Below are 24,711 nucleotides of genomic sequence, written 5' to 3' on the forward strand. Positions count from 1 at the left end.
TCTCATAGATATAACAAGCATAGAATTATCAGAACATCTCTGAAGATACTGACACATGCCAAAGAGAAACACTAAATCAGATGTAACTCCTGGTCAGTACTCTTCTACTGATCTTTCAATTTATTCTGTATCATTATGTACATACAATATTATTCGGTACTGAATTCTAAAACAACAATCAGTATCTGATCTGTATTCAATTCTGAAATCTATCTTTCTGATATAAAGCAAATCTAAAATCTTATCTAGGCAAACATCTGTCAACTCGTATATCACTGGCAAATCTGCCAATTTTAAGCTCGATTTCAGTACATCTACTGAGTACATAAGGATACCATCTGTTCCTTTCTGTGACAATCGAGTCATATACGAAAATATCAAAGGAATTCTAAATCTAGAATCCTTATTGCAAAATCTCTACTCATTAGCTATCTCTAATCTGAATCTTACCATGTCTGGAACAGATTCTACAATATTTCTGTCTTTCTGTACTTGATCATTATATCACCAATATCAGTAATGCAGTCAAATCAGACAATACAAGTACACCATACTCTGTCTCGATTCTCCTTCTCATCTTACTGTAGTATACAATATATCACAGAAATCTCTGAGATCAATCTTTCTTTCCCCAGAAGGTACAAAGATTAATACTACAGCAATACAGACCCAACAGATAATGCATATCTCCATGCAACTCATTCCAGGATAATCTTAAGAAATGCATTAGTATATAGCAATACATATGCAACATAATCATAAAAGGTCAGTACATGTCACTATGTCATCAAGTGTGCCCTGGGTCTGTTCCTCAATCACATATCCAAATGGTCTAGCCCTCTAAGATCTTCGGGGACCTCTTTGTGGACAAACCTTAGAAAAAGGCCCTGGTTGTTTACAGATATTGCAACGACCAAGCACTCCTTGGCAATGTCCTGTGGGATGTCTTCCTCCGCAAGTTCTGCAGTACACTCCAGTGTAACTCGAACTAGAATCACTAGAACTAGAGGAACCACTCCCTAACTTCTTGAATGACTTCTTTTGAGCTTTCAGAAGATCTTGCTTTCCACTCGTGTTGCCACGATCAACTCGAAGAGGGGATTGCTGTGTCTGGGGTTGCTTCACACACAACCTTGTTAAATGTCTAATCAAACTCGCCTCCGCTCTCTTCGCTCTACTCAAGACATCAGCAAAATGGTGAGGTCGCTGTATGTTCATCAATGCAACTATCTCCGAATTCAATCCTCTGATGAACTGATCCGCTACAGCTTCATCATTCCCAATTACATTCCGAGCAAAACGCAGTAGAGTAGAGAATTTAGCAACATATTCTTCAATATTAAGTTGACCTTGTCTCAAATTCTCAAACTCTGCTTTCTTGTCCTCTCGGTACGAAAATGAGAAAAATCTTCGATAAAATTCAGTTCTGAATATTTCCCACGAAATCACTGTACCTCTCTGTTCTAACAGTCTTTTAATGGTAATCCACCAACTCCTGGCAGTCTCTCGTAACTGGTGAAATATCAGTTTAATTCTCTGTTCATCTGAATAATCAAGTAAACCAAACAGTATTTCTATGTCATCAAATCAGTTCTCACACTCTTTAGACGTCTCGATACCACTCAGAATCGGCGACTGAAATAACTGAAACTCTTTCAACTACATTTCTATCTGAATTTTCTGATGCATCTATCTGTTCAGACGAAATACTACCCCTTTCTGGAATTCTCCGCGGAGGTATATCTGATTACCAAAACATTAGTAACCCAAATACAACAAATCTGTTGCAATCTTTTTCTGATCATCTTACTGCTGATCATGAATCAGATCTGATTCATACTCAATAATACATAGTACCAATTCAAATCATATACTCAGGTAACATGTATTTTAAAGCAGTAACACATAGTGTCATGCTAGAATACACAATATCAGTCAACATTATAATAAATCTCATGCTAGCAAACACATGCAAGGTAAGAAAACTCAATCTACCCCGCTCATTCTCTTCTATCTCAGTCTAAAGGATCTATCGCTCTGATACCACCTGTTGTGGGGACCCGGACGCTAATCATTTTCTTAATCGTCATTGGGACTAATTAATCAATTATAAAACAGGGTCTAAAATTTTTTTCTTTTTAAAGTGCGGAACGTAGTGAAATCAAACTAATATACATATCAGTATAAAATACAATACAAGTCCTGTACTGCATACATTCAACTAAACTAAGGTTTAACAACTAATGTCAAGTGTTCCACCTATTATACATCATACTCAAAGTCCGGAATCTCCACTCTAATCACGATCTTTCTTCATCTTCTCAACCCTGTACCTGTCCCACCTGTTGTCATGTACACATACAGACAAGACAACAGCCGGATAACTCCGGTGAGAATATAATCCCAGTATAAATCAACGAAACATGCAATCATATAAACAAATATAAAGCATGTAATCAGGTAACAGATATATGTAACAAAGTCTGAAACATAATCAATATCAAACTGTCGACAATACTCGTAGATCTACAGTTCAGACTAGACGCAATCCTAGTCTAGGGATCCCGGTTTCCAGATGTGGTATTCCTATATCGAATTCCGTAAAGGATGGAACCATAATCTCTATTACTCGCTATAACCAGTGCCCCGGTATTCCTATATCGAATTCCGTAATAGAAGAATTCCAACCCCTTTACTCGATATAACCAAATATGGTGTTCCTATATCGAATTCCGTAATAAATTCCATTACTCGATATAACCATACATCCAGTGTCCTGACCTAACCGTCATGGACTGTAGCTCTATCGCTAGCATCCTATCTTGTGACATCGTGCAATGTGTCGTGGCGATACCACCACTATCCGTCACAGTGTGTCACAAGACAATTCGACCAATACCTGTTGTCTAAATATCAAGAGAACAAGTATATTAATCAAATCAATGCAATATATCCATGCAATAAAGTAAAGTATGTGATTTAGGGAAACCCAAGTCTAAACCGACTCAAGTCCATCTCCCAATACCACATTGACTTATACCTTCCTTTTCTTCGGGTTTTGAAGCTACGATCTCAAGTCCGAATCTTCTTCACCAATTCTGAACAAGCACAATTCGAACTTCACATTATCAATATCAAACTCAACTCAAGACATGAAATTGATTAACTTCATTCTATATCAAATTCGGCGACATAACTACGCAATTTCGGTATCTCGATAACTCAGACAACAATCTACTAACATCAACAACTCAATATCCACAACAATACCAATCCAAAACACAATAATTCAGCACTATATAATTTCGGCCAACATGCTGAATTTTTCAACAATTGCATACGACATCCGATAACCAATCCGTTTACGGCGTTATGATCTCTAGCTACTCAAGAATACATATCCATAATAAAATCACAATTCCTCCAACATCTAGATTTCGAAACATGCTGGAATTCAATGAAACTTACATCCTCCAGTAGCTCTTGATGAGAGGAGCGCGAAACTATGCTCGGATCAAAAATCGGATGGCCGGATCTTGCAAAATCAATTTTTTTTTAAGATACAAGAAAGCTTGGAGGTGTCAACCATGGAGATTTCGGTTTTCATGGCTGAAAATTGTGACAAGGATGAAGGGTTACACATTCTCAAGCTTGGCAAGACAAGTGTCCAACCAAAGTTTCCATATTTGCACTTTAGTCCCTCAACTTTCCAATATTTGCAATTTGGCCCCTATTCAATCTTTTCGATTCAATTTCAATCCTAAATAAGTTCAAACATCTTGGAATATAATTCAACACTCCATAATTCTCTAATTCAATAATCTCGGTTTAAAATAATATCATTTCTATAATCTCGGACCTTACACGGTCTCACATGAGACTCACTCATTTAATGAAGACCGTGAGATTGTGCTTTAGTTGACGACTTTGAAATTATGTATTTCAAATTTATGGACTAATTTGGATGGATAAACTAAACATAAAACCACTTATCAATATACCATGCCAAAACTCTGTTAAAGAAAAAAATCATATTTATTGTCTTTAAACATCCGGAAGTCAGAAAACATAGAGTAAACGAACCAAAATGAGTCAAATATAACGAAAATTTCGAAACTCAAATTCTAGATGAAATACATATTTTCGATCCAACTCAAAAAAATCGTAAATCAATTCGATATATTTATGCACAAAGCCAGTCCTCTTTCCAATCAACTAAACATTTAACGGGGCTCCACCAGATAATAGCTCCACCAGCAACGATTATACAATGTAGCATAGAGTTTTCAACTTTCAACGGACAAATAATGATTTTCCGTTGTTCCATATAATCAATAAATCCTACTATATTTGTTATAGTTTTGTATCGTTTCGTGTAAAAAATAGATTCAACGTCTTTATATTATCGGTGTTTGATTAAAATTTTAAAATAATCAGAGTTAAAAAATAATTAAGTTTCTTCTAAAAACTTCTGGTACTTCTTGGAGCCCAAACCCTAAGGATGTAAATGAACCAAACCATTTGTGAGCTATTCGAAGCTCGATTCGATAGAAGCTCGTTTGAGCCGTTTAATGAGGCTCGTTAAGATAAACAAACCAAACTCAAGCTTTACCGTCTTCGGCTCGTTAGCTCGTGAACATGTTCGTTGGTAAGTTCATGAGTAATCTTTTAGATGAAAAAATAATAGTTTGATATTTGATTTATTGATTTTGCATATTATTTATGAAATATATAAAAAAATTATTAAATTTATTTATTATAATAAATTTATAAAATTTAATAAGAATAATATATTTTTCTTTAAAAATATAATTTACTTTTTAATTAATTTAATGAAAATTTAAATGTATAATTCATATTTATTAAGTTTGTTTAGGCTCGATAAATGCTTGAATAAGCTCGTGAGCCATGCATATATTCGTTAAATAAAGCTCGAGCTCGGCTCGATTATAAACGAACCAAACTCAAACATTCAAGAGTTCGGCTCGACTTGATTACATCCCTACCAAACCCTTAACTCAAACTTGGAGCTTATAAGAGAGACTAAACTTGGATAAATGAAGAGAAAAGAAGAGTGAAGAGTGGTGAATGAAAAAGAGAATAAGAGTTGTCCCATATTGAAAAAATAGTCAAGTTTAGTTATAAGCTCCAAGTTTGAGTTAAGGGTTTGGGCTCCAAGAAGTACCAGAAGTTTTTAGAAGGGGGAAGACTCTGATAGACTGTGTCTCGGTGAAACACACATGCGCAGCCGGCCAATGTGGCGCGGTGCGGCGCGGCCAATATTAATCTTTTTGGACCAAATTTATTTGGAAAATAATTTTGTTAACAGTAGCATCCGCGCTGGTGCGCGCCATAAACGCAATACAACGCGCACAAGCTGTCCAGGATGCATCCGAACAGGCCTCCTGTTGGAACAGTGTGCGCAGCACGGAACCAGGCGCACTGCTCCGCATCTTGTCGCGCAGTGTGTGCGTCCCTTCTCGAAAGTTGCATTTGATCCAGGCTACTGTTTGCACCAAACAATTTGTCCCTTCACTACTTGCAGAGAGTTGTGACTCTTCTACGTATCCGGTGATCAATTATAAATAATCTCTCTCATACATCACTCAGAATCCTTTGCCATTTTTGATGCATCACACATTCTTTTCGTCCTTGAAAGTTGTTGCGTCTTTTTGTTCGCTGCTTTCGAGAGTTTGTAGTGCTGTAATATCTCGACTCGAAGTCATTGTATTTTAGAGACGATTGTATGCAACATATAATATTTTGATACGAACAATTTCGTTTTGCGGACAAATGAACATCCTTGTCTCGACTTGCTGTTTATGCAATTTATTCAGAACCAATAGAAATATCAACAACAAATCTTTGTTTACTAAAATAAGAACAGATCCATCTTGAATTATTTATGGTGTTTGGCGCTTTGCACTGAATCGGTTGCATTTTTTTAATTAAAACTTATGTGCACATATTCTGAAACCATGTTCAGGGTTCCTATACTCCAAACAAGAAATTGCCAAATTCTCCAATTCCCACTTCTTTTGGGACCACTATTCCCACATTCTGACCACATTTTTAAACATGCGCCGCACGTAATACATTATCGTATAACTACATAATTCAATTATGTGAACCATAAAAAAACTACGTCCTTGGTTCTGATACCAAAAGACTGTTCGAACGATTATCATTTCACCAAAATATATAATTACGGTAATTACGTGACTGAAATATTTTAATAATCATACTGATCCTTCTTTCTTTTTTCTTTCATGCAATATTGTCATCGTTAATTTCCTTAACAATAACTCCCCAAAAAACAATATATATGACTCACGACATTCACTATCAGCATATATGTGAGTACTTTTGAGGCGACGTTCATCTATTACATATGAAATTATATGTCAAATAGATGTACACGACTTCAACGATTTTCACATAGATGTCAACAATAAGTGTTCAAAAAATCAGTTATGAATATAATATCTATCACGTCGTCGTAGAACTAGAAGTATCCTCCAGAAATTGAGATATGACCCAAGATTTTTTTTTTATAACTTCTAACGTTGAAAATTATGAAATACCCTTATTTTTTTTCTTCATATTTTTCTTTTATTGTGTTATTTATTAACTTTTGTATCGAATAAGAAAATTCGAAGGAAAGATGGATGCCCGTAAATAAATAAATCGGTGGCCCCTTTTTATAATGACCTATGGTATATTATCCATTGTCTCAACCGTTTCCTCTTTCACGCATTTATGTAATCATAACCTAATTCATGAGCCATCCATGTTCTCTCACATGCCAATTTTTTGGATGTAATAAATAATTAAAATGATTTAAATTGATTAATATTTATAATAATATTTAATATTATTGACATAAAAAATAATATTTTTCATAAATGATTCAAATATGAGATCTGTCTCATAAAATCGACTCGTAAAATTTTCTCATAAAATCGACTCATATATATATAAATATTTTTCATTTTTTTCGTTTTCCTTTTTAAGTCGGATTGTAGTGCAGTTGTGTTTTAGGCATAATAATACTCTATATGGTCCTTATTTCTTGTCAAAACACCCTTACTTATTAATTAATATTCAGATAATAACCTTTTTTTGTGCAAGAAAGTATTTCTTTTAATTAATAATAGTATAATTATAAAAATGTAAAATAATTTCTAGCGAAGTGGGCCGGACAAATAAAGGAAAGGAGAACATATATATTAAAAAAAAGGTATAGATGCTGTGTGTTTCTTTAGAAATACAAAATACATCATCAACTCAATCATTTGAAATACTCTCATGTTTCATTTAGCCAATCTAGCAACATAAAAAAAAAAAAACTCATCTCAAATTATCTTACACGTCAATTTTATAAGAAAGATCTTCAAACCGATCCGATTCATGAAAAATACTATTTTTCATTTTAAATATGAATCATAATGACTCGTTTCACAGAAATAGATTCGCGTAACCGTCCCACGAATGATCTACTCATTCAAAAAATACTGCAGATTATACACATTTATCGTTTTATCATAAGTTATTAATTGATAATAATTATATAATTCAAATTTTGTAAACCTTACAACATGTTAATCATCATGTTTCTATCACTATCATTATTGCTATTCAATACATGTTTATTAGAATTAGAATTTTCGAGTATAGTAAATTAAAACTTAAAAAATTAGTTTAAAAATAATTCTTGATTTTTAAAATGAGGGGATTTAAGAACGTATATGGTCTTATTATTTTAGGCAAAAACTTGTGTGAGACAGTCTCACGTATCGTATTTTATGAGACATATCTTTTATTTGAGTCATCTATGAAAATATATTACTTTTTATGCTAAGAATATTATTTTTTATTGTGAATATCGGTAGGATTGACCCGTCTCACAGATAAAGATTCGTGAGATCATCTCACAAGAGATCTACTCGTTATTTTATTGGGCAAAAGATAATGACAAGATCTTGATTGGCTTCATAACATGGCCTAATTTCTCGCACAAAGCACATGAGATGCTGCTCTACACGGAAATCATTAGCAATTTCTATGGGCTCCATCTACTCAAAATATGACCTAATTAATTTATCCACCTCATTCCTTTGTCCTCAACCTAATCTTATAATAAGTAATAAATAACCTCTTCAGCTTCCGAGCCGTGTCCGATCTCGACCATCTAACACATTTTCAGACGAACTTGTCGCACAATAATTGTCCAATATAATTTATCTGACTAGCAAGTGATTCTGAAACGAGCTTGGTCCGTATGCGGAGATTAATGGTTGGAGATGCAATTTAATGTCAAGGTTAAAATAGTTGTATATTTCATGACCTACCCAAGTGAAGTTAGATAGATTAGAGTTTTATAATTAGCGATGTGGATATTGATGACAGGAATCTCTTTGCATGGATTCACGACTTTATCATTTAAAATAAAAAACAAGAAGAAGTCGTGCTTTCTATTTAATTATTTCAACCATGACCTACTCGTCTAACCTCATCAAGAAAATAAACGACACAAAGACAAAAACAGTGACATACATAACTTTGAAAAAAATACATGTAAAGCGACTGAATCTATTTTGCTCAAATATATTTATTTTCAGACATAATCCTCAAATCGAAAAAATAAAAGATGATAAGCTCAACCAAATCGTAAATTTCAAATTCAAATTGAAATGGAAACTCATTCCATATGTTTTGGAGTGCAACACTATTATCATCAGCTATAACTTTCAGTAAAAAAACAAACATTTGATAATACTCTATAAAATGATATTTACGGTACGATTTATGCTATACACGGACCATATATATATATATATATATATATATATATATATATATATATATATATATATATATATATATATATATATATATATATATATATATATGCATATACTCATGTCGAACATGGCACTTCGGACCTGTAAACTAAAATCAAATTTCAAACCGTGGTTCTGTAATCGGAGTTAGAACCAAGTACTCTGGTTCGATTTAGTTCGGTTCGATTTCAATCCCAAGGAATGAAAAACTGAAGTAGTATGGAATAGAAATTGTGTCTGTAAACTAGTCTTAAATTAAATAAATTTTCTTGATGAGGTTCGACCACCAAATTCCAATTTTACCATCCAAAACCATCAATTTAAGCACATGAATATAATTGAAAGTAAAGCCTAAGCATTCAAAAATTTGTCGAAAATTATTCATAAATTTGGATAAAGCTTTATTCGAACACTTTTTTTTTAATAAAAAAATTAAATAAAATGGATCTAGAGGTACGCAACACAATTTTCACCCTGACCCAAACATTAGGGACCTACCACGTTCATGACGAGTCGTAACCATAATGATGATTAATTATCATATTGTAAAAAAAAAGACAATATTATATGGGTAAATTTACTTTAAATTATTACACGCAAACTTAAATTTGCATTTAGTCTCTGTTATAAAAATTATGATCAATTTTTATTATTATTTTTTTAAAAAAAAACAAATGAAAAAATAACACACAATGTGAGACATTAAGGAGAGGGCTATTAGCCCAGTTGATCCGAAAAACTGGGCCTGAATTACTCATAACGATTTAGGCCTCCTTATCATAAATTTGATTTGACCCTAACAAATAAAGGAGTGTCTCTCAGACGGTCTCACGAATCTTTATATGTGAAATGAGTCAATCTTACCGATATTCACAATAAAAAATAATACTCTTAGCATAAAAAGTAATTATTTTCCATGGATGACTCCATTTCCATGTGTCTTCGTTTCTTGGTTAGCAAATTTGCCACGAGTATAAATGTTAAGCCCTATATGATTCATTGCAGAAGACAATGTTACGTTCCTAAAATCTTGGAAAGAGATCGGTATAGGGATGTTAAAGAAGAGAGATCTTCTCCATGCAATCTTGTGATTGAAGTTGAAGATTTTGAGTGACCACACATAATAAAAGTGTTGGGATATCGAATTCTCGCATCTAAGACGTAGCGGAAGTTTAAAAATTTTGCGTCTCGACAATCAAAATGTTGCTTGGGTGCCGTGTGTTAAAAAAAATTAATTCATAGGGAGTTTAGAATTTATACATGCGCGTATAGATAGTCCTTCTTGTAATTCTTTATATACGGAACTCGACTTATATCGTTTAATTGGGTCCATGATCGAATACCGTCTTCTTCGCTTGGATTGCAGTAGAGATCGCAAGCAATTTGCACGTTGAGACTATAACCTCCAAATTTTCAAAATCCAGAGACGAAGCAACGACGACTGTACGGCGTAGAAGAACAAGGTAGGACCGAAATTTGTTTTTCAAAATTCTTCAAGTGGCTGAACCTTGATGTTCAAAGGATAGTGTTTTGCCAATTTTTTGTGTGCAAAATTGTGAGAAAACATTTCTGTACAAATTATGACCATGCATAGTGTATACTAGTAAAAGATGCACATGCAATGCATGTGCTGTTATTATTTTTAATTTGATCAAATAATATTAAAAAATAACATAAAATTATTTGTCGATTTAGAAAAGTTGTTCGATTTAAAAGTGAAGTTTTATTTTGATTTTTTTCTATTTAAAATATGGAGTGACTTGAAAAGGTTTTTTGTATGGTAAGAAGGGTAATTATGGAATTAAATATTTTGGTGTCTCAAAGATAGTTATTCTAAGGCCCTCACACTTAATATAATAGTATAGATATAGAGTGAGACTCATTCCCACAACTAGTCTTTTGTTGTGCTAGAAATCTTATATTCCATTATCTTAAAACTCTCATATAATTAATATATAATATATTTATTAACTTTTAATAATACATGATAAATTAATACCATATATATATATATATATATATATATATATATATATATATACACACACATATTTTAAATATATATGTATATTAATTAAATTAAATAAATATTATTTAATTTTAAAATTAACTTATTAATTAATTTAATTCTAGACTCCTCTAGAACATTTATAGGAATTTGTGCATGTTAGTAGTCACCACTACTAGCACAATAAATTATTTAGTAAATTCTCAATTCACTAAATAAATGATTTCAAACTCATTATAACCCCGATTGACGATCCGAGAACATCGATTATCAAAGATATAAATCTTGTACATATAATGAAAATGAAATTTAGAAGATCAAAATTTTCACTTACCATATTGGGAAGCTGCCAGTTCAGTTAACTTCTACATCAAAACTGATAGTTCCACTCTCATTCCTTAATTAACAATTAAGCTAACTTTTATTTCTTCCATCATATGTAAACAACTTATAAACTCTTCTATAAGCTTCATGTTTGATTTCCGTCAAACTACAAGTCATCAAATTTAACTCCTTGAATTTTGACTTTCTCAATGGGAACACAGAGTCTGATAATTGTATGACTCTCAATGGTTCAAGGATGCTGTTAGCCGTGAGTTCGCATATCTATATGATTCATAATAACATTTATTCTTATTCGGGCTTACCCTAGTTTTCTCCATTATTTTTATCAACTCCGTGATCAAGAATGTCAAAACTCATTTCTGATTGCACTTATCAGATCATGGTAAAAGCGTCTAGCAGCACATCCTCATGATCTCAGGTATCGCTGATAGTGCCTGCAAGAATTTTAAGTCATGGTTAGCGTACAATACAGTCTCTTAACACATATATCTCAATCGAATCTGCAACTATTGGTATATCGAGAGTTGCATATGAATTCGATAACGATTCTATTTATCTTTGAGTACTAATAGTGACATGATATGTGCAACTAGAAAAACACATCAGATCACATAGCACATTTATTGCTCTAGCCAAAGACTTCTTTAACTATTAACTCATCAGATCACATACGATATCTTCACCCGTAAGAAAAAGGTGAATCCCCAACTATAATGTATTTGCTCCTACGTATTTCGAAACTACACTCAATCTTGTCGCCTGATGATCCTCAATGGAGTCGGTAAACGGATCAAAGTGCATGCTAGTACGTATAACCCCTACATTGCCTTGGGTTAAAATGACTAATATTGTACAACCATAACAGCGGACTATTCCACTTGATAAGTGAGAACCACTTGGACAGTCCGATGGAGGGTTGTTCAGTGTATCATCATATGATCACCCATCTGTGAATGGACATCTCCATGCCTTTGTCAATGAAACACTGCGTTTACATAACAGATGTTAGTCTCGAGTTCAAACGACATTTATCCTTGTTTTAGGCGGCTGATTCGAGTGGGAACCTGTTTAGAATATACGATACACTTTCTAATGATTTTCATGATCTTATGTTGAGAGACATACCTCATGGTACCTATTGTATATGTTGGGTGCAATAATTGTCCATGTTTGGTAGAGCGATCGAACCGTGTTGTTTGGGCTGCTATGTGGTTTAAAAGATTTGAGTTGCATCATTAACACCAGCTATAACTTTTGGTAAAACGGTAAGTACTCGTTCATACAATTGATATCAGAGCCAAGGTCACGGGTTCGATTCTCATTGCTTGCAAATAGTGCAATTATTGGGAGAGAGATTGTTGAGTGCAATAATTGTCCCTTCTTGGTAGAACGATCGAACTGTGGTGCTTGAGCTGCTTTAAAAAATTTGAGTTGCACAATTACCACCGCCTATAGCTTTTGGTAAAGCGATAAACACTCGTTCCTACAATATATTGAAAGACTTTATCTATGCAGCTTGCATAAGTATACAAATAAATGATAATGACATAATTGAATAATATTGTAAAATATTATTAAAATAAAAAATGTTTTACATTAGAATCAATAAAAGCCCGAGCCACACGTTGTCTTGCTGGACACCTACTCTAACAAAAAATATATCATCAAACATTGGACATAAAACATAATATTTAATCATAAAAATATTATTCTACATGCAAGCATTTGACGACGAGGCGATCTTGTTTGTCAAATTTTTTTAAAAAAATAAAAATTTGGGAGGTATTTCTCTTCAAAACACCATAAATCAACCTTTTCTCTTGCATCACTTGCCCCGCGAAAGCTTACCTAAAGATGGTTTCTTTTTGCGTTCTCCGCAATGTACGAGTCCAACTACCTTAACCCTCACGTTGTTGCCTTGACAGAAGCTTAGAGCTAACAGTAACAAGACCCAAATGATCGTAAGCTACAGTACTCGGACCGCCGATACTTCCGAATTCTGATGTAAAGCTTAGCCATTTTCAGTAACCATTGAAGCATAGCAATGAATTCGAGCTACTTTTCTCGACTGCAAGTGTAATCCAGTTCGTAGGTGTCATGGCTACCTTTGTTCACTTGAAATGAATAGCATGTTCTATAAGGTGAATACACAAAGAAACAATAAAATAAACAAGAAATTAAAATATGAATGTCTGATTAAAAGCTTAAATTAATTGGAATTTGTTTTTATCGGACATTCATGGATAAAACAAATAAACGTAAAGAAATAATAATTCTAATAGTTTTTAATCGTGAAACAAGAAAGATGGCATCGAAACACCTTAGTCTCTTGAAGCCTTTTGGCCCCATATTCTCTTCCATGTGAATATTCGACCATACCTTTAGATAATATATTAAATATTGATCCAATGGGTGTCAAAGAACATGTATTTTTTTCACGTACGTTGCATAAAATGAATTTTTTTATCTCATGATAAGGGCATTCCTATCTTGTGGACAGGTACCTCAGAATCAATCAATAATGGTCAGTATTGCCAATCCACTTCGGACTGGGGAAATCTGCGAAGAAGCTGGGGAAATCTGCGAAGAAGCTACCCTATCAAGACAACAAGCCCTCTCTAACCGTGAAAAGTGGTGTGCCCACTAACGGCCATTCTTGGCATGGCTCCGATAACGCAAACTAAGCCATTCCCTCGGGACCTACAAAGGGTAGTACAGAAATATTCACCTATTGTCCATCGACCACGTCTTTTGACCTACTTCCTTGGCTTTGAAATTTTTTTTTCCATTTCAACTTTTTCCCAATTAAACTTATTTTGCACGAATTTTGATTTCGCAAAAGATAAAAAAATGGCTATTACAAATCTGTTCTTGGGCCTACATCATGCAAGAACAAAAGCGCAAGGATCGTGTACTAAAGCCAATTGCATGTTGAAAGAATAAAAAAAACACGGTTCTTCCAGTACAAGTGAATCTCTTTCAACAAACCACAGTTCTTCCCGTACAAGTGAATCGTTTAAGTTCAATGCTTCTTTTAAGTAGTTTACCATTAACACTCCATGATGATCACCAACTTATAACTGATGTCACGGTTCAAGAAGAGGAAAAATAGCCCATTTTAGTTTACCGTATACACCAAGACATAGATATCAATCCCCGTGAATCGTGTATCGCTCCCATTTCTTTGTTGGATCATATATCTGCCAAGGACGCAACCAGAATTAGATAACTGGGGAAATGGTCTATTCATGATACAAAATAAAGCGTTCGACATAAATTGTGACACAAACAGCAAACTCACAAGAGTTTCTTCTTTCAGAAAAACGTTTTCTAGGTTGGATTTAATGACGGATTTTGTTTAGATGGAGGGACTTAATTGGAAAAAATTCCAAACCTTGATATCAAATGACTAAGATCTTGGACGTATTCAAAACGCATCACAATTATTAATTATTGATATAAGTTTTAAGTTGATAGTGGATAAATTTGACATTCTAAATGAAATGAAATCACATATTTGGGATCCATTATTTCAAATTCTTCGCTCCAAACACAATCTTTGGTAAATTTCAAGATATACCAACTAAAGAAGACAACGCAGGATCGTAATGAAAGAATGCCACATTTATATGACTTCAGCATTCTTATTTTCAGTCAAGACTCGACAAGTCTTACATGACAAGGAGCTTATACAATGATGTCTGTAATCGTTCAACATTTTAGAAGAAGAGTAAAAAAGAGACTTCTTGGCAGTTATTTTAGCCAAATGCTATAAGCTATTACATCTAGTTTTATCAAAACGAATTAGAATCATCTTCAAATATTATACAGAGCGTAAAAGTGGAGAGATTTACCTCCCATCTTGAAGCTGGAAATATGTGCTTATTCTTCTCATACCAATGTCTCTCCACAACTTTACCAGCATGTGACTATTGAACAAGAGGGATCCATTAATCAGTAAACTGGTTTACAACTACCAAAAGGGCCACTGAAAAAAAATAAAAAAAAAAAAAAAATAGAGTGAATCGTGAAATGCTGAATTTCTAGATCTAAAAAAACTCAGAATACCACGTGGCCATGTAATAAACATTATGCAAATGCTATTTGTGGAGTGAGATGAGAAGGAATGGGGTTGAAAATTCAGTACTGAAGATGATTGATAAAACGTGTTTCAAAATCGATTGCTTACTTCAGAAAAACTCGAACGGGATTTATGCTGAATAATGAACATTACCTTCATATACCCGGATATAGATGTGAAGCATGTAAAATACAAATATGATTTATCCCAACATGCTGCTGGCGCTTTTCATGTTAGTTATATGGGACCATTCACGAGGAAAATTCTCAGGCATACATACAATCTTATAAACCATGATACTAAGATGCATACCTGAGGCTGATTGAACATACATTTATATCTTCTAATAAGAAAAACTCACAAGTATGCTAATATTTATTACCTCATCCTTCTCGATTGTAGCATCAGCAATGGTTCGAACATCCTCATGAACATCAAAGTGGAAAAGCTGTATAACAAATGCAAAAGGCAAAACACACTTGGAGGTTTTCACAAGCTAGGCCAATTTTATTTATTTATATATTTATATAATATATAAAAATATAGAAAGGTTCGAATAACATGCATAATGAAGTAGTAAACACAAGATATGCAGAGCGAACAAGCAAATTAAATACACATGAAAGTTCAAAACATAATGAATGAAGTTGACCAACAACAAGAACAATTGCAGAAATGAGGCCTCCGATTCTGAATTTTTTTTAGCATGTCTCACAACTAAATGCTGAATACTGCAAAAAGGGAAAAAAATGAAATAGAAAAGGAGGAAGAAAGAGAAAGAAGAGGGTACGGAGAGAGGGAAAGATTCTTGTCACTGTTTTAGAGATATTATATCATATGATGCAAACGTATAGATCCCTAAACTAGAGAATGACCTAAAGGCTAAAACATAAAAAAAACACCAACTGTTCATTTGTTCCTGTGCTCGTAACTTCCGTCTCACAAACTTTCTTGGGACACCAATTAATTTAGCCGGTTATTCAACATCAATAATCATCCGGTTATTTAACATCGATAATGGGAATAATCTGTTACCTAACAGATTGCTTTGTCAATAAAGTCTGTTACCTAAGCAGTTCTTTAAATAAAGTTTCTCATGATATTGCTTTGTCAATAAATGATTTAAATGAAATTTAACACATCACTGATCACACAAATCATGATTTGCCACAAAGGACACCAATCATTACACGGTGACATCCACTAAGCAGAAACAAATGTAGTACAAGTACAAATCTGACAAGGTTTGTAATCCTTGAAGTTGTGATATTGATTTAAGCCTGAAGACGACATTACCGGTCCACTTTTCCCTCTAGCCTTGTTCACGATCAGATCATAGAAACTGTGTTGCTGCAACAACGAAAAAATATTTTTACAAGCGTAGCAAGATGCACAAAACACTTGCTTGTGGTTACTTTGCTCTTTTATTTTCAGATCTAATGTGGAGATTGGAGATTTCGTTGTCTTTAGCTGAAGATCTTACATGTGGGATGATGAGATCTTCTTTCACATAAAGCAAATTCTCCACTGAGGTAGTCCGAACCTCTCGAAATTCAGGTGCAAGCTGCTGCTGAACAGAGCGAAGAAACTCCCCAATTGTATCACCTTTCCGAACCTATATTGGTGCAATGATAATACCAGTAGACAAAGTAAAGAAAAAACTGCACGAGGATAAAATTCCACCAACATGTAGGAGGGAATGGAATGAAAGAAGAGAAAAAGTAAATCTCAACCTGAATCACTCGTCTATGGCCAGTACCATCCCAATAGCTGTAAGTAATTTCAAGAGGCTCATCTAACACAAAAAACAGAAAGCAAACACGAGAATCAGAAAAACAATCCTTAGCACATCAACACTCATTAGAGCTATAGGACTTCTAGACAAACTTTTGATCTGCTGTTGTTCTCGAACCCACTGTTTCCGCAACCTTTCACGCTCAGCTTGTTCCTCAGCCTCCCTCTCACTGAAAGAGTATGCTTCAAACTCCAAAGGCCAAGGATAAGTAAAGAACCAAAAAGCAACAGAAGGTTGCGGTTATTTGTATGAGGGAACGATAGCTCACCTATCCGGTAAAAAGCTAGTTTCAACTGTAGGGTCTTTGCCAAATTTTCTATGTGCAGGCCTTTCAAAGTCTTCATTGTCTTCAGACAGAAGGTAAATTTTTTTTTTGACAGGAAACAATCAGACAGAAGGTAAATGATGTATCAAAAGTAATACAAATGCATAAGAATGCTCAACTTTATCCCAACGATAACGATGGGAAATTTCAATTTTCCCTAGCTGCAATGAAATATCTTACATGCCTAACTCCATAAATACTTCATAGAGGTAACACCATTTATATAACTGCCCTACATACTTGGAAAGGGAGTTCCGGTTTTATAGCACCTATTTTCAAGCAGATGCATACTATATTTTCAATATTCCACCAAAATAGCTTCAGACAACACAACTAAGCAAAATGTGGCCTTTTAAGATAAGATTTTGATCTTCATCTTGACAAACAGACCAGAAAAGACATAGATAAAGCAAAAAAGATAATTACAAACAACCTGTTCCAACAAGAGACAGAATATCAATGAAATCATGACCAAAATAAAGAAAAAAAGATGCAAAGACAAATCTAAAAAATATGTAAAACAACCAGGGGCAAGTAACAATGACCAAAAGACTAACTTTGTATAGCCATCCAAGAGAAACAAAGGCAGTAACCACAAATCAGCAAAAAAAATACAAAGACCATTGAAACATGAGAAAAAGGCAACAAAATCATGGATTTCAGTTTACTTCCAACAACAATTATACTACAGCGCACTGTCCAAAAGATCGAATCATGGGAACATAAAGTGGCTCTTGGAAAATTTAAAAGGAGCTATCAAACCTTAGTTGTAATAAAATTCGATTCAAGGAACACCAGTAGCAGAGATAAATAGTGCAAAAGGTTCTAAACTGATAATACTCACTGTTTTCCTCGTCTTCCTCTGCGCTGTTCTCAAAATCATCAGCAAAAGATAATCGAGGGTCTGCCTTTATTTTCCTCTTCTTCAGTTTCTGCAGCTGAAGCTCCTCCTCTCTATACAAAGAAGAAATGATAGAAAACAATTATATAAAACGGGAGCCTAAGACCAAAATGTCAAATATTCACCAGGCAGAAAATTCACTCACTCTTGCTGTAATTTTAGGAGTTTTTCCTTCTCTTCCTCTTCTATTTTGTTCTTAATATTCACTCTCTGAAGCAGGAAGCATCATTTCAACAAGTAACAACCCAAAAATCCAAAAAAACGGGGAAAGAAAGTAATGCACCTTCTCAACATATTGCTCCCGTGTGACCAAACCAACAGTTTCCTTCTTGAATGCAGTCTCAAGAATCTGGGCCAAATGACAGTGGTTCTCCAATTAAATACAGAAGAATAACAAATAACAGGATAACAGGCATTTATAAAAACTAAACTGAAAATTGGACATATTTTCTCGTTCACTATTTTAACTTTTTTTTTACCTGCCATTGTACTTGGAATCATGTCCAAGCTTGATTTAATTGTTTATTGAGCTAGAATCAAGTTTATCTCAGTAACTACATAATTATACACAGCACAAACGCAGATTTGGCTTTTGAACATGAAACTAAAATTCAATCATGACTTGAATATTTCCATCAAGAACTTTACTATGGTTAAGCCTGATTTAATAGATAGCAAGCCTAACATGAGAAAACAGTGTGGTTCGGTCTTTTCCAAACATAAAAAATGAATTACAATGCACTTTCTGAGCTTGATCAAATTACTTTTAGGACCTGTGATAGTACTTGAACTTGGCTAGATTGTTTAAGGATCCGAAATAACTTTTTGAGATCAATATCTTTTTTCCACACAAAAAACCCCAGCTTCAGGTCCTTCTTTGATACGCTTGACCCGATTTGATAGTTTGAATACATTGAATTTTCAATCCCATTTTATACAAGTTAAAATAATACTTCATAAAATTATAATATATAAATTAGAAGGCTTTGATCATATTACACAAACATTAAAGCTTGGCAATACCTTAATCGAGCATATTATATTCTAGCTAAATTTGATTAAATGTGGAGTGAAACCCACTTCAAAGCAGGAAAAACTCGAATTTCAAGCAACTATAACAATCCTCCATAAAAAAGTATTGAACGGAAACGCGATAAGAAGCCAATTTTAATTGTGAAAACGCCACGGTAAATTCTTCAAACGTTGGTAATAGGATACCTCGGAAGTGCTGGAGCCGAACTGGAGGAGACCCGGTTGGCCTTCAGAAGCGGCAGTTTTCTTCTTGAGCTCTTGGATCTTACGGCGCTCGGCTTCTCTCTGCTTCTCCAGTCGGCGGATCCGAACCGCATCCTGCGCCGTGCCCACGTACCCGTCACCCATACCCGCCATGATGATTCCCTCCTTCCACACAATCAACCCTAGGGCTTGATTTTATTTATTTTTTGAACCAAGATTTGATTTTTCTCAGCTGCCACGGCTGCTGGTGTATATTTATTTAACTGCCCCGTTTCTCCACTACCTATTATATTATCTTATGTTAAAATAATATATCATTTTAGCCCAAATGTTAGAACTAAATTTAAAATTGACCCAAGATTTATATAAACCACGAGATTCTCATACAATTTAATTATAAATAATGTTCTCTTTTTATAATAATAATGAAATTCTCATTCATTTCAAAGGGAAAAAATTTCTCATTTACATTTAAGTATTTAGTGAATTTTCAATCTTTAAATATGTTTTGTATAATTATATCCATCCCAAAATACATTAATCAATGATAAGATGCCGAATGAGCATGCAAAACTAACTTAAAATTTGAAAAAACAAATGTTAAAAAACTATTAAGAGACAATATAATAACTAATAGGTCACGGTTAGAGAAATCATACAATAAAGAGTAAGTCTCTTGTGAGACGGTCTCACGAATCTTTATCTGTGAGGCGGGTCAATCTTACCGATATTCACAATAAAAAATAATATTCTTAGCATAAAAAATAATATATATTAAATTAATATTAGTCACGGATATAGATTCGTGAAATCGTAGCACAAAAAAGTCCAGATTTGTGTTTTTAGTTGGTTGGTTTAACAAAAAGGACTCTAAGGTAGGCGTTTTGTGAAAGATGTGCGAATTATGAAGGGGACAACTCCAATAAGGTCCTAATTCAATGCGTAGTCGTATAGGCAAAGCATTAGTCTCAGAAATTGGGAATCCCACGAGGTCTGCATTATCCGTTTTCTATGAATTCCCCCATTCCAGATTCCACCCAACAAGCTACTCTCAATTTTCCTTGCCTATGATGGATCAGTTGCAGTCCGATTCAAATTTTCCACCACTTCTGGACGCCAACAATTTCCAGCCTTCGCCCGATGTGCTAGTGCCGTCCACACGTCCCCACGCCGATTGCAGGTCTGAACCTTTTGATTTTTCTTGCGTTGCGTTTTTTCATTCATTTTTCGATGATCATGTGCTTAGTGCTTACCTAGAGAATGTCGTGACTGTAAGTACACAGATAAGGTGTAGTGATAGAGATAATTTATTATACTATTGTTGCGGCTGTCACAAAAGAAATCCCAGCTTTTTTCTAGTATATGCTTCCAACTCCGATTCCGAAACAATCAGTTAAAACAGAAAATGTGAAGGGAGAGGCTAAACACCCTGGTCCTTTTATGTAATAATAAGTGGGATTAAGGCACCGCCACCTAGTGGACCATGATCTGCTCCTTGCTATTCCCCACAATTGATACCGTTATTATATAGGTGCGATCACGGCTTACTGAATTTTGTCCTCGAGGGGACTTTGATTTCTTTGCACAGACTGGATGAGAGATGATTAGTGGTGGTGACCGCTCTATCTTTTTCCTCTTTATTTTGTCACGAGAGCTGGTTTTTTTTTTAATGGACTTAAGTATACGCATTGAAAGGAAAGAGATGGTTATTTTACACGAAGTGAATTTGTCTAAATAGCATAAGAACAACATTTATTGTATGTGAAGATAAAGAATGCATCTTTTGTGAAATATTGTGCATCTTATTGAGGTAAGCATTGAGCGTTTGATTATATCAAAGATAGCCAGCAAATTTTTAAATGTCTGACCAAATTTCTGAAAGTGATAGCTTCGCCTTCCAAATAACACTGATTTACAAGTTTCGCTATCCAGATTGCATCAATGGCCTCTACCTAATTGAGTTCCTGACTCGATATGAGACTTCAATAATGATTAAATATTATCAAACTTGTGTTCTCTTCAGAAAAAAGCTTTTTGAGCCGTGTATGTTCTGTAGACCATGAAAATCTGTCACATATTGCTATGAATTGGAAACTAAGGAAATGGGGTAAATCTGTTGTGTGAATTTAAATGATATTTCATCGAGTTTTAACAACAAGTTTACCCTTAGTCCAAGCACTATCAAGTTGTTAGTGCTCGTACTGTGTGCATTTTTGCATGAATTTGTTGTCTTCATGCTAGTTGCAACCACACACTATACTGAATAGGACTTCGGTGGTTTCACAGTATTTTATAGCTAACCTTCTTTAAGTTGTTTTTAGTTATAATTCGAGGAAGTGAATATCTCTTATCTTAACGGTTGTTAGTTGTTACTGGGTTTCCTTGAGCTTTTTATAGTCATTATGTTAATTGTTATGTATAGGTTCTATGAAGAAATATTCATGTGGTATGTTCATGCCATAAATTTATTAGTTCAACTTCAGAGCTGCTTTTGGAGAATTTGTTTTCTAATCACATGAAACTAGGTTCTTCATCATCTTATCGTGTATGTGACTTTGACTGAAGGATGGAAGCAGAAACCAAGGACTCTACTAATGCGAGAAAAGTCCAAAAGGCTGATCGTGAGAAATTAAGGAGAGATCGTTTGAATGAGCAATTCACAGAGTTGGGGAACACTCTTGGTAAACCCATGTGTGTGTGTTCAATAAATTATATACAAAAAAATTTGATTTTCCCGAGCAGGTCATGCTAACTGCAAAAAACCCAATGCACAATTTTGTTTACTAGATTTGATACACAATTGAAGAACTTGCAAGACTGGCCTCTTAGAGCACACTGATTTCTTTTCCATCGAGCACATGGAGCTCCGGAGAAGCTAACTTTGCTTGGCTAATAGGAAAGAACAGATAAATGTTGACACGGTTTCCCGACTAAAATTTTATTGTTCAGTATTTTAAAAAATTTGCGAGTTGCGAAATTTGTTTGTACCCCGGTCTTTTCTTGGTTAAAGCATGTTGATTTATTTTATACCAGCCCATTGCGTGGAGCAATTATTTTATACCAGCCCATTGCATGGAGCAATTTTTGAACTTGCATTAAATTTCATGCAAAAATGTGAAAATATTTTGTTACGGGTGACCATTATTTGCAGATCCAGATAGACCTAAAAACGACAAAGCTTCTATACTCACGGATACCATTCAAATACTGAAGGACTTGGCTTCTCAAGTTGACAGACTGAAAGCTGAGTACGCAGCACTTACCGAAGAATCCCGTGAGGTACTCGTTGTTAAGATTTTACTTTCTGCAATGAGACGATTGAAACATGATTTGTGCCTTCCATTTTTTTTTTCCAAACAGTTAACTCAGGAGAAGAATGACCTCAGAGAAGAGAAGACATCTCTTAAATCTGATATCGATGGCCTCAATTCCCAGTATCAACAGAGAATGAGGGTCATGTATCCATGGGCTGGAATGGATCATTCTGTTGTCATGCATCCACCTTCCTATCCTTTTCCTATGCCAGTCCCAATACCAACTGGACCGATCCCTTTACATCCATCATTGCAGCCATACCCGTTTTACGGGAATCAAAATCCCACAGTTCCTAACCCATGCTCAACATACGTACCTTATATGGCCCATAATTCCATGTTGGAACAGCAGTCCACGATCTTAGCGTCGCAAGTCATGCAGCAAGGTAGCGTTTCTCATAATTCAAGCAAACAAGACCCTAGAAACAAGTCGCCGGATGGAGAGAGTAGAATAGAGAAAAGTGATGACTCAAATGACATTGCCACAAATCTAGAGCTTAAAACACCTGGATCTGCGTCAGAGCAAGTAAGTACAAGCCATGTATGCTTGATAGTGAACAATGAGAATGTTTTTGAGTTCTTTGAAACTAATTGTAATGATAATATCAGGATTCCTCGTCGAAGCAAAGAAAAACCAAGAAAATTTTAAGGAAGGAAACCAGCCTCACGGATGTTAGTTCTTCCAGCGGATGTTCTTCCACTCACAGTGTGCAGCCCTCCTCATGTGACAGTATTGCCGGTGGCAAAAAAGTAGATTCATGATAAAGGTAAAGGAACTATAATAGGATGTGTAGAGTTTCCTTTCTTCTGGAACAACATCAACCCCAACTGTTTTCGTTTTCGTTTACTTAACGTGTCTTCTCTTCTATGGACTGGCATACAGGCTTCAACGAAAAGGGTTGGGATGATAGCGTTTGACGGGACTTAAATGGATTCCTTAGCTGATGATTCTGGGGATTTATCTGTAACTTTTTTATTCTGTGATAGCTAAGAATCTTGTATTTCTTGTATATTTGATGATTGTGTTTTTTCAAGCGCCAAGCTGTAGCTCTGTTTAAAGGTTATTATAATTGTCATTAGATTTAATTATAAAATGAAGCCTACTTTTTCCTTCCAACTGCGCTTGCCTCAAACCATGGAGGTTTTTTTTTCCTTTTTTTTTTTAAAAAATATTATTATAAATTCTTTAAAATTTTAAATTCATAATATAATTACATATTTATTATCATTATTTTGTAACTAATTTAATTTATATAAATAATTGTAATATATTAATGATGTCATTGTTATTTATAATAACTATGTCGTAGTTAAAATCCTTTTTACTGTCATATTGGGAAATTGCAAGTGTATCCCGACAACGGTTTTTTCTATATTTATAATAATAAGTAAAAATATTAATTTTTATGAGTCATTCAAAAAATATTTTTATCACAAATTTGAACTGTGAGATTATTTCACAAAGATTCATGTGGTTGAGAAATGATTTAATAAAAAATATTGTTACAAATTTTTTTTTTTAAAAAAAAAAACAAGTTTGAACATTTTAATTAATTACTATTAATTTGTATCTGCTATATTAATTTCACGCTCCTGTGTAGGGGTGGGCGTCGGTCGGTTCGGTCCGGTTTTTCTCTACCATGGTTCGGTTTTTCGGTTTTCGGTTTTGAATATTTCTAGTCCAAAACCAAACCATTTTATTACGGTTCGGTTCGGTTTTTTCGTATTACGGTTCGGTTTAGACGGTCGGTTACGTACGGTTAGCTAAAATTTTGTTAATAAATAAAATTATACGTCACTTTATGCCTCTAAAACCTAAATCATAGTATTTGTCAAACATTTGATTTGAGACTTAATCATATA

General features: G+C 34.3%; 2 protein-coding genes and 1 long non-coding RNA gene across 3 annotated transcripts; 1 reads left to right on the top strand and 2 right to left on the bottom strand.

Annotated features, from left to right (window-relative positions):
- Positions 1–2,107: 2,107 nt before the first annotated feature.
- On the bottom strand, positions 2,108–3,606 carry LOC140815269 (uncharacterized). Its single transcript, XR_012114317.1, has 3 exons — positions 3,469–3,606; positions 3,041–3,098; positions 2,108–2,342 (listed from the first exon to the last, which is right to left on the bottom strand). It is a non-coding gene; the product is annotated as an uncharacterized lncRNA (long non-coding RNA).
- Positions 3,607–14,108: 10,502 nt separating this feature from the next.
- On the bottom strand, positions 14,109–19,779 carry LOC140814371 (protein XAP5 CIRCADIAN TIMEKEEPER). The gene is made up of 12 exons (XM_073173320.1): positions 19,517–19,779; positions 18,582–18,647; positions 18,444–18,508; positions 18,242–18,351; positions 17,341–17,419; positions 17,165–17,241; positions 17,011–17,072; positions 16,761–16,892; positions 16,574–16,627; positions 15,660–15,725; positions 15,051–15,125; positions 14,109–14,396 (listed from the first exon to the last, which is right to left on the bottom strand). Exons 1-12 carry the CDS (start codon positions 19,685–19,687, stop codon positions 14,346–14,348), a joined length of 1,008 nt encoding a protein of 335 aa, XP_073029421.1. The 5' UTR covers positions 19,688–19,779; the 3' UTR covers positions 14,109–14,345.
- Positions 19,780–20,439: 660 nt separating this feature from the next.
- Positions 20,440–23,912, top strand: LOC140814038 (transcription factor bHLH121). The gene is made up of 6 exons (XM_073172895.1): positions 20,440–20,714; positions 22,100–22,215; positions 22,686–22,813; positions 22,895–23,374; positions 23,458–23,615; positions 23,732–23,912. Exons 1-5 carry the CDS (start codon positions 20,473–20,475, stop codon positions 23,608–23,610), a joined length of 1,119 nt encoding a protein of 372 aa, XP_073028996.1. The 5' UTR covers positions 20,440–20,472; the 3' UTR covers positions 23,611–23,615; positions 23,732–23,912.
- The last annotated feature ends 799 nt before the right edge of the window (positions 23,913–24,711 follow it).

The sequence above is a fragment of the Primulina eburnea genome, chromosome 15 (assembly GCF_022965805.1).
Source record: "Primulina eburnea isolate SZY01 chromosome 15, ASM2296580v1, whole genome shotgun sequence".
Lineage (NCBI taxonomy): Eukaryota > Viridiplantae > Streptophyta > Magnoliopsida > Lamiales > Gesneriaceae > Primulina > Primulina eburnea.

Excerpts from the sequence above, each read along its gene's own strand:
- LOC140814038 (XM_073172895.1), top strand. The coding sequence starts at position 20,473 with ATGCGTAGTCGTATAGGCAAAGCATTAGTCTCAGAAATTGGGAATCCC. Across the intron at positions 20,715-22,099 it reads CGTCCCCACGCCGATTGCAG|GATGGAAGCAGAAACCAAGG; the intron begins GTCTGAACCTTT and ends CTTTGACTGAAG. Across the intron at positions 23,375-23,457 it reads CTGGATCTGCGTCAGAGCAA|GATTCCTCGTCGAAGCAAAG; the intron begins GTAAGTACAAGC and ends TGATAATATCAG.
- LOC140814371 (XM_073173320.1), bottom strand. The coding sequence starts at position 19,687 with ATGGCGGGTATGGGTGACGGGTACGTGGGCACGGCGCAGGATGCGGTT. Across the intron at positions 18,509-18,581 it reads GGGAGCAATATGTTGAGAAG|AGAGTGAATATTAAGAACAA; the intron begins GTGCATTACTTT and ends TTCCTGCTTCAG. Across the intron at positions 17,242-17,340 it reads ACTAGCTTTTTACCGGATAG|TGAGAGGGAGGCTGAGGAAC; the intron begins GTGAGCTATCGT and ends ATACTCTTTCAG.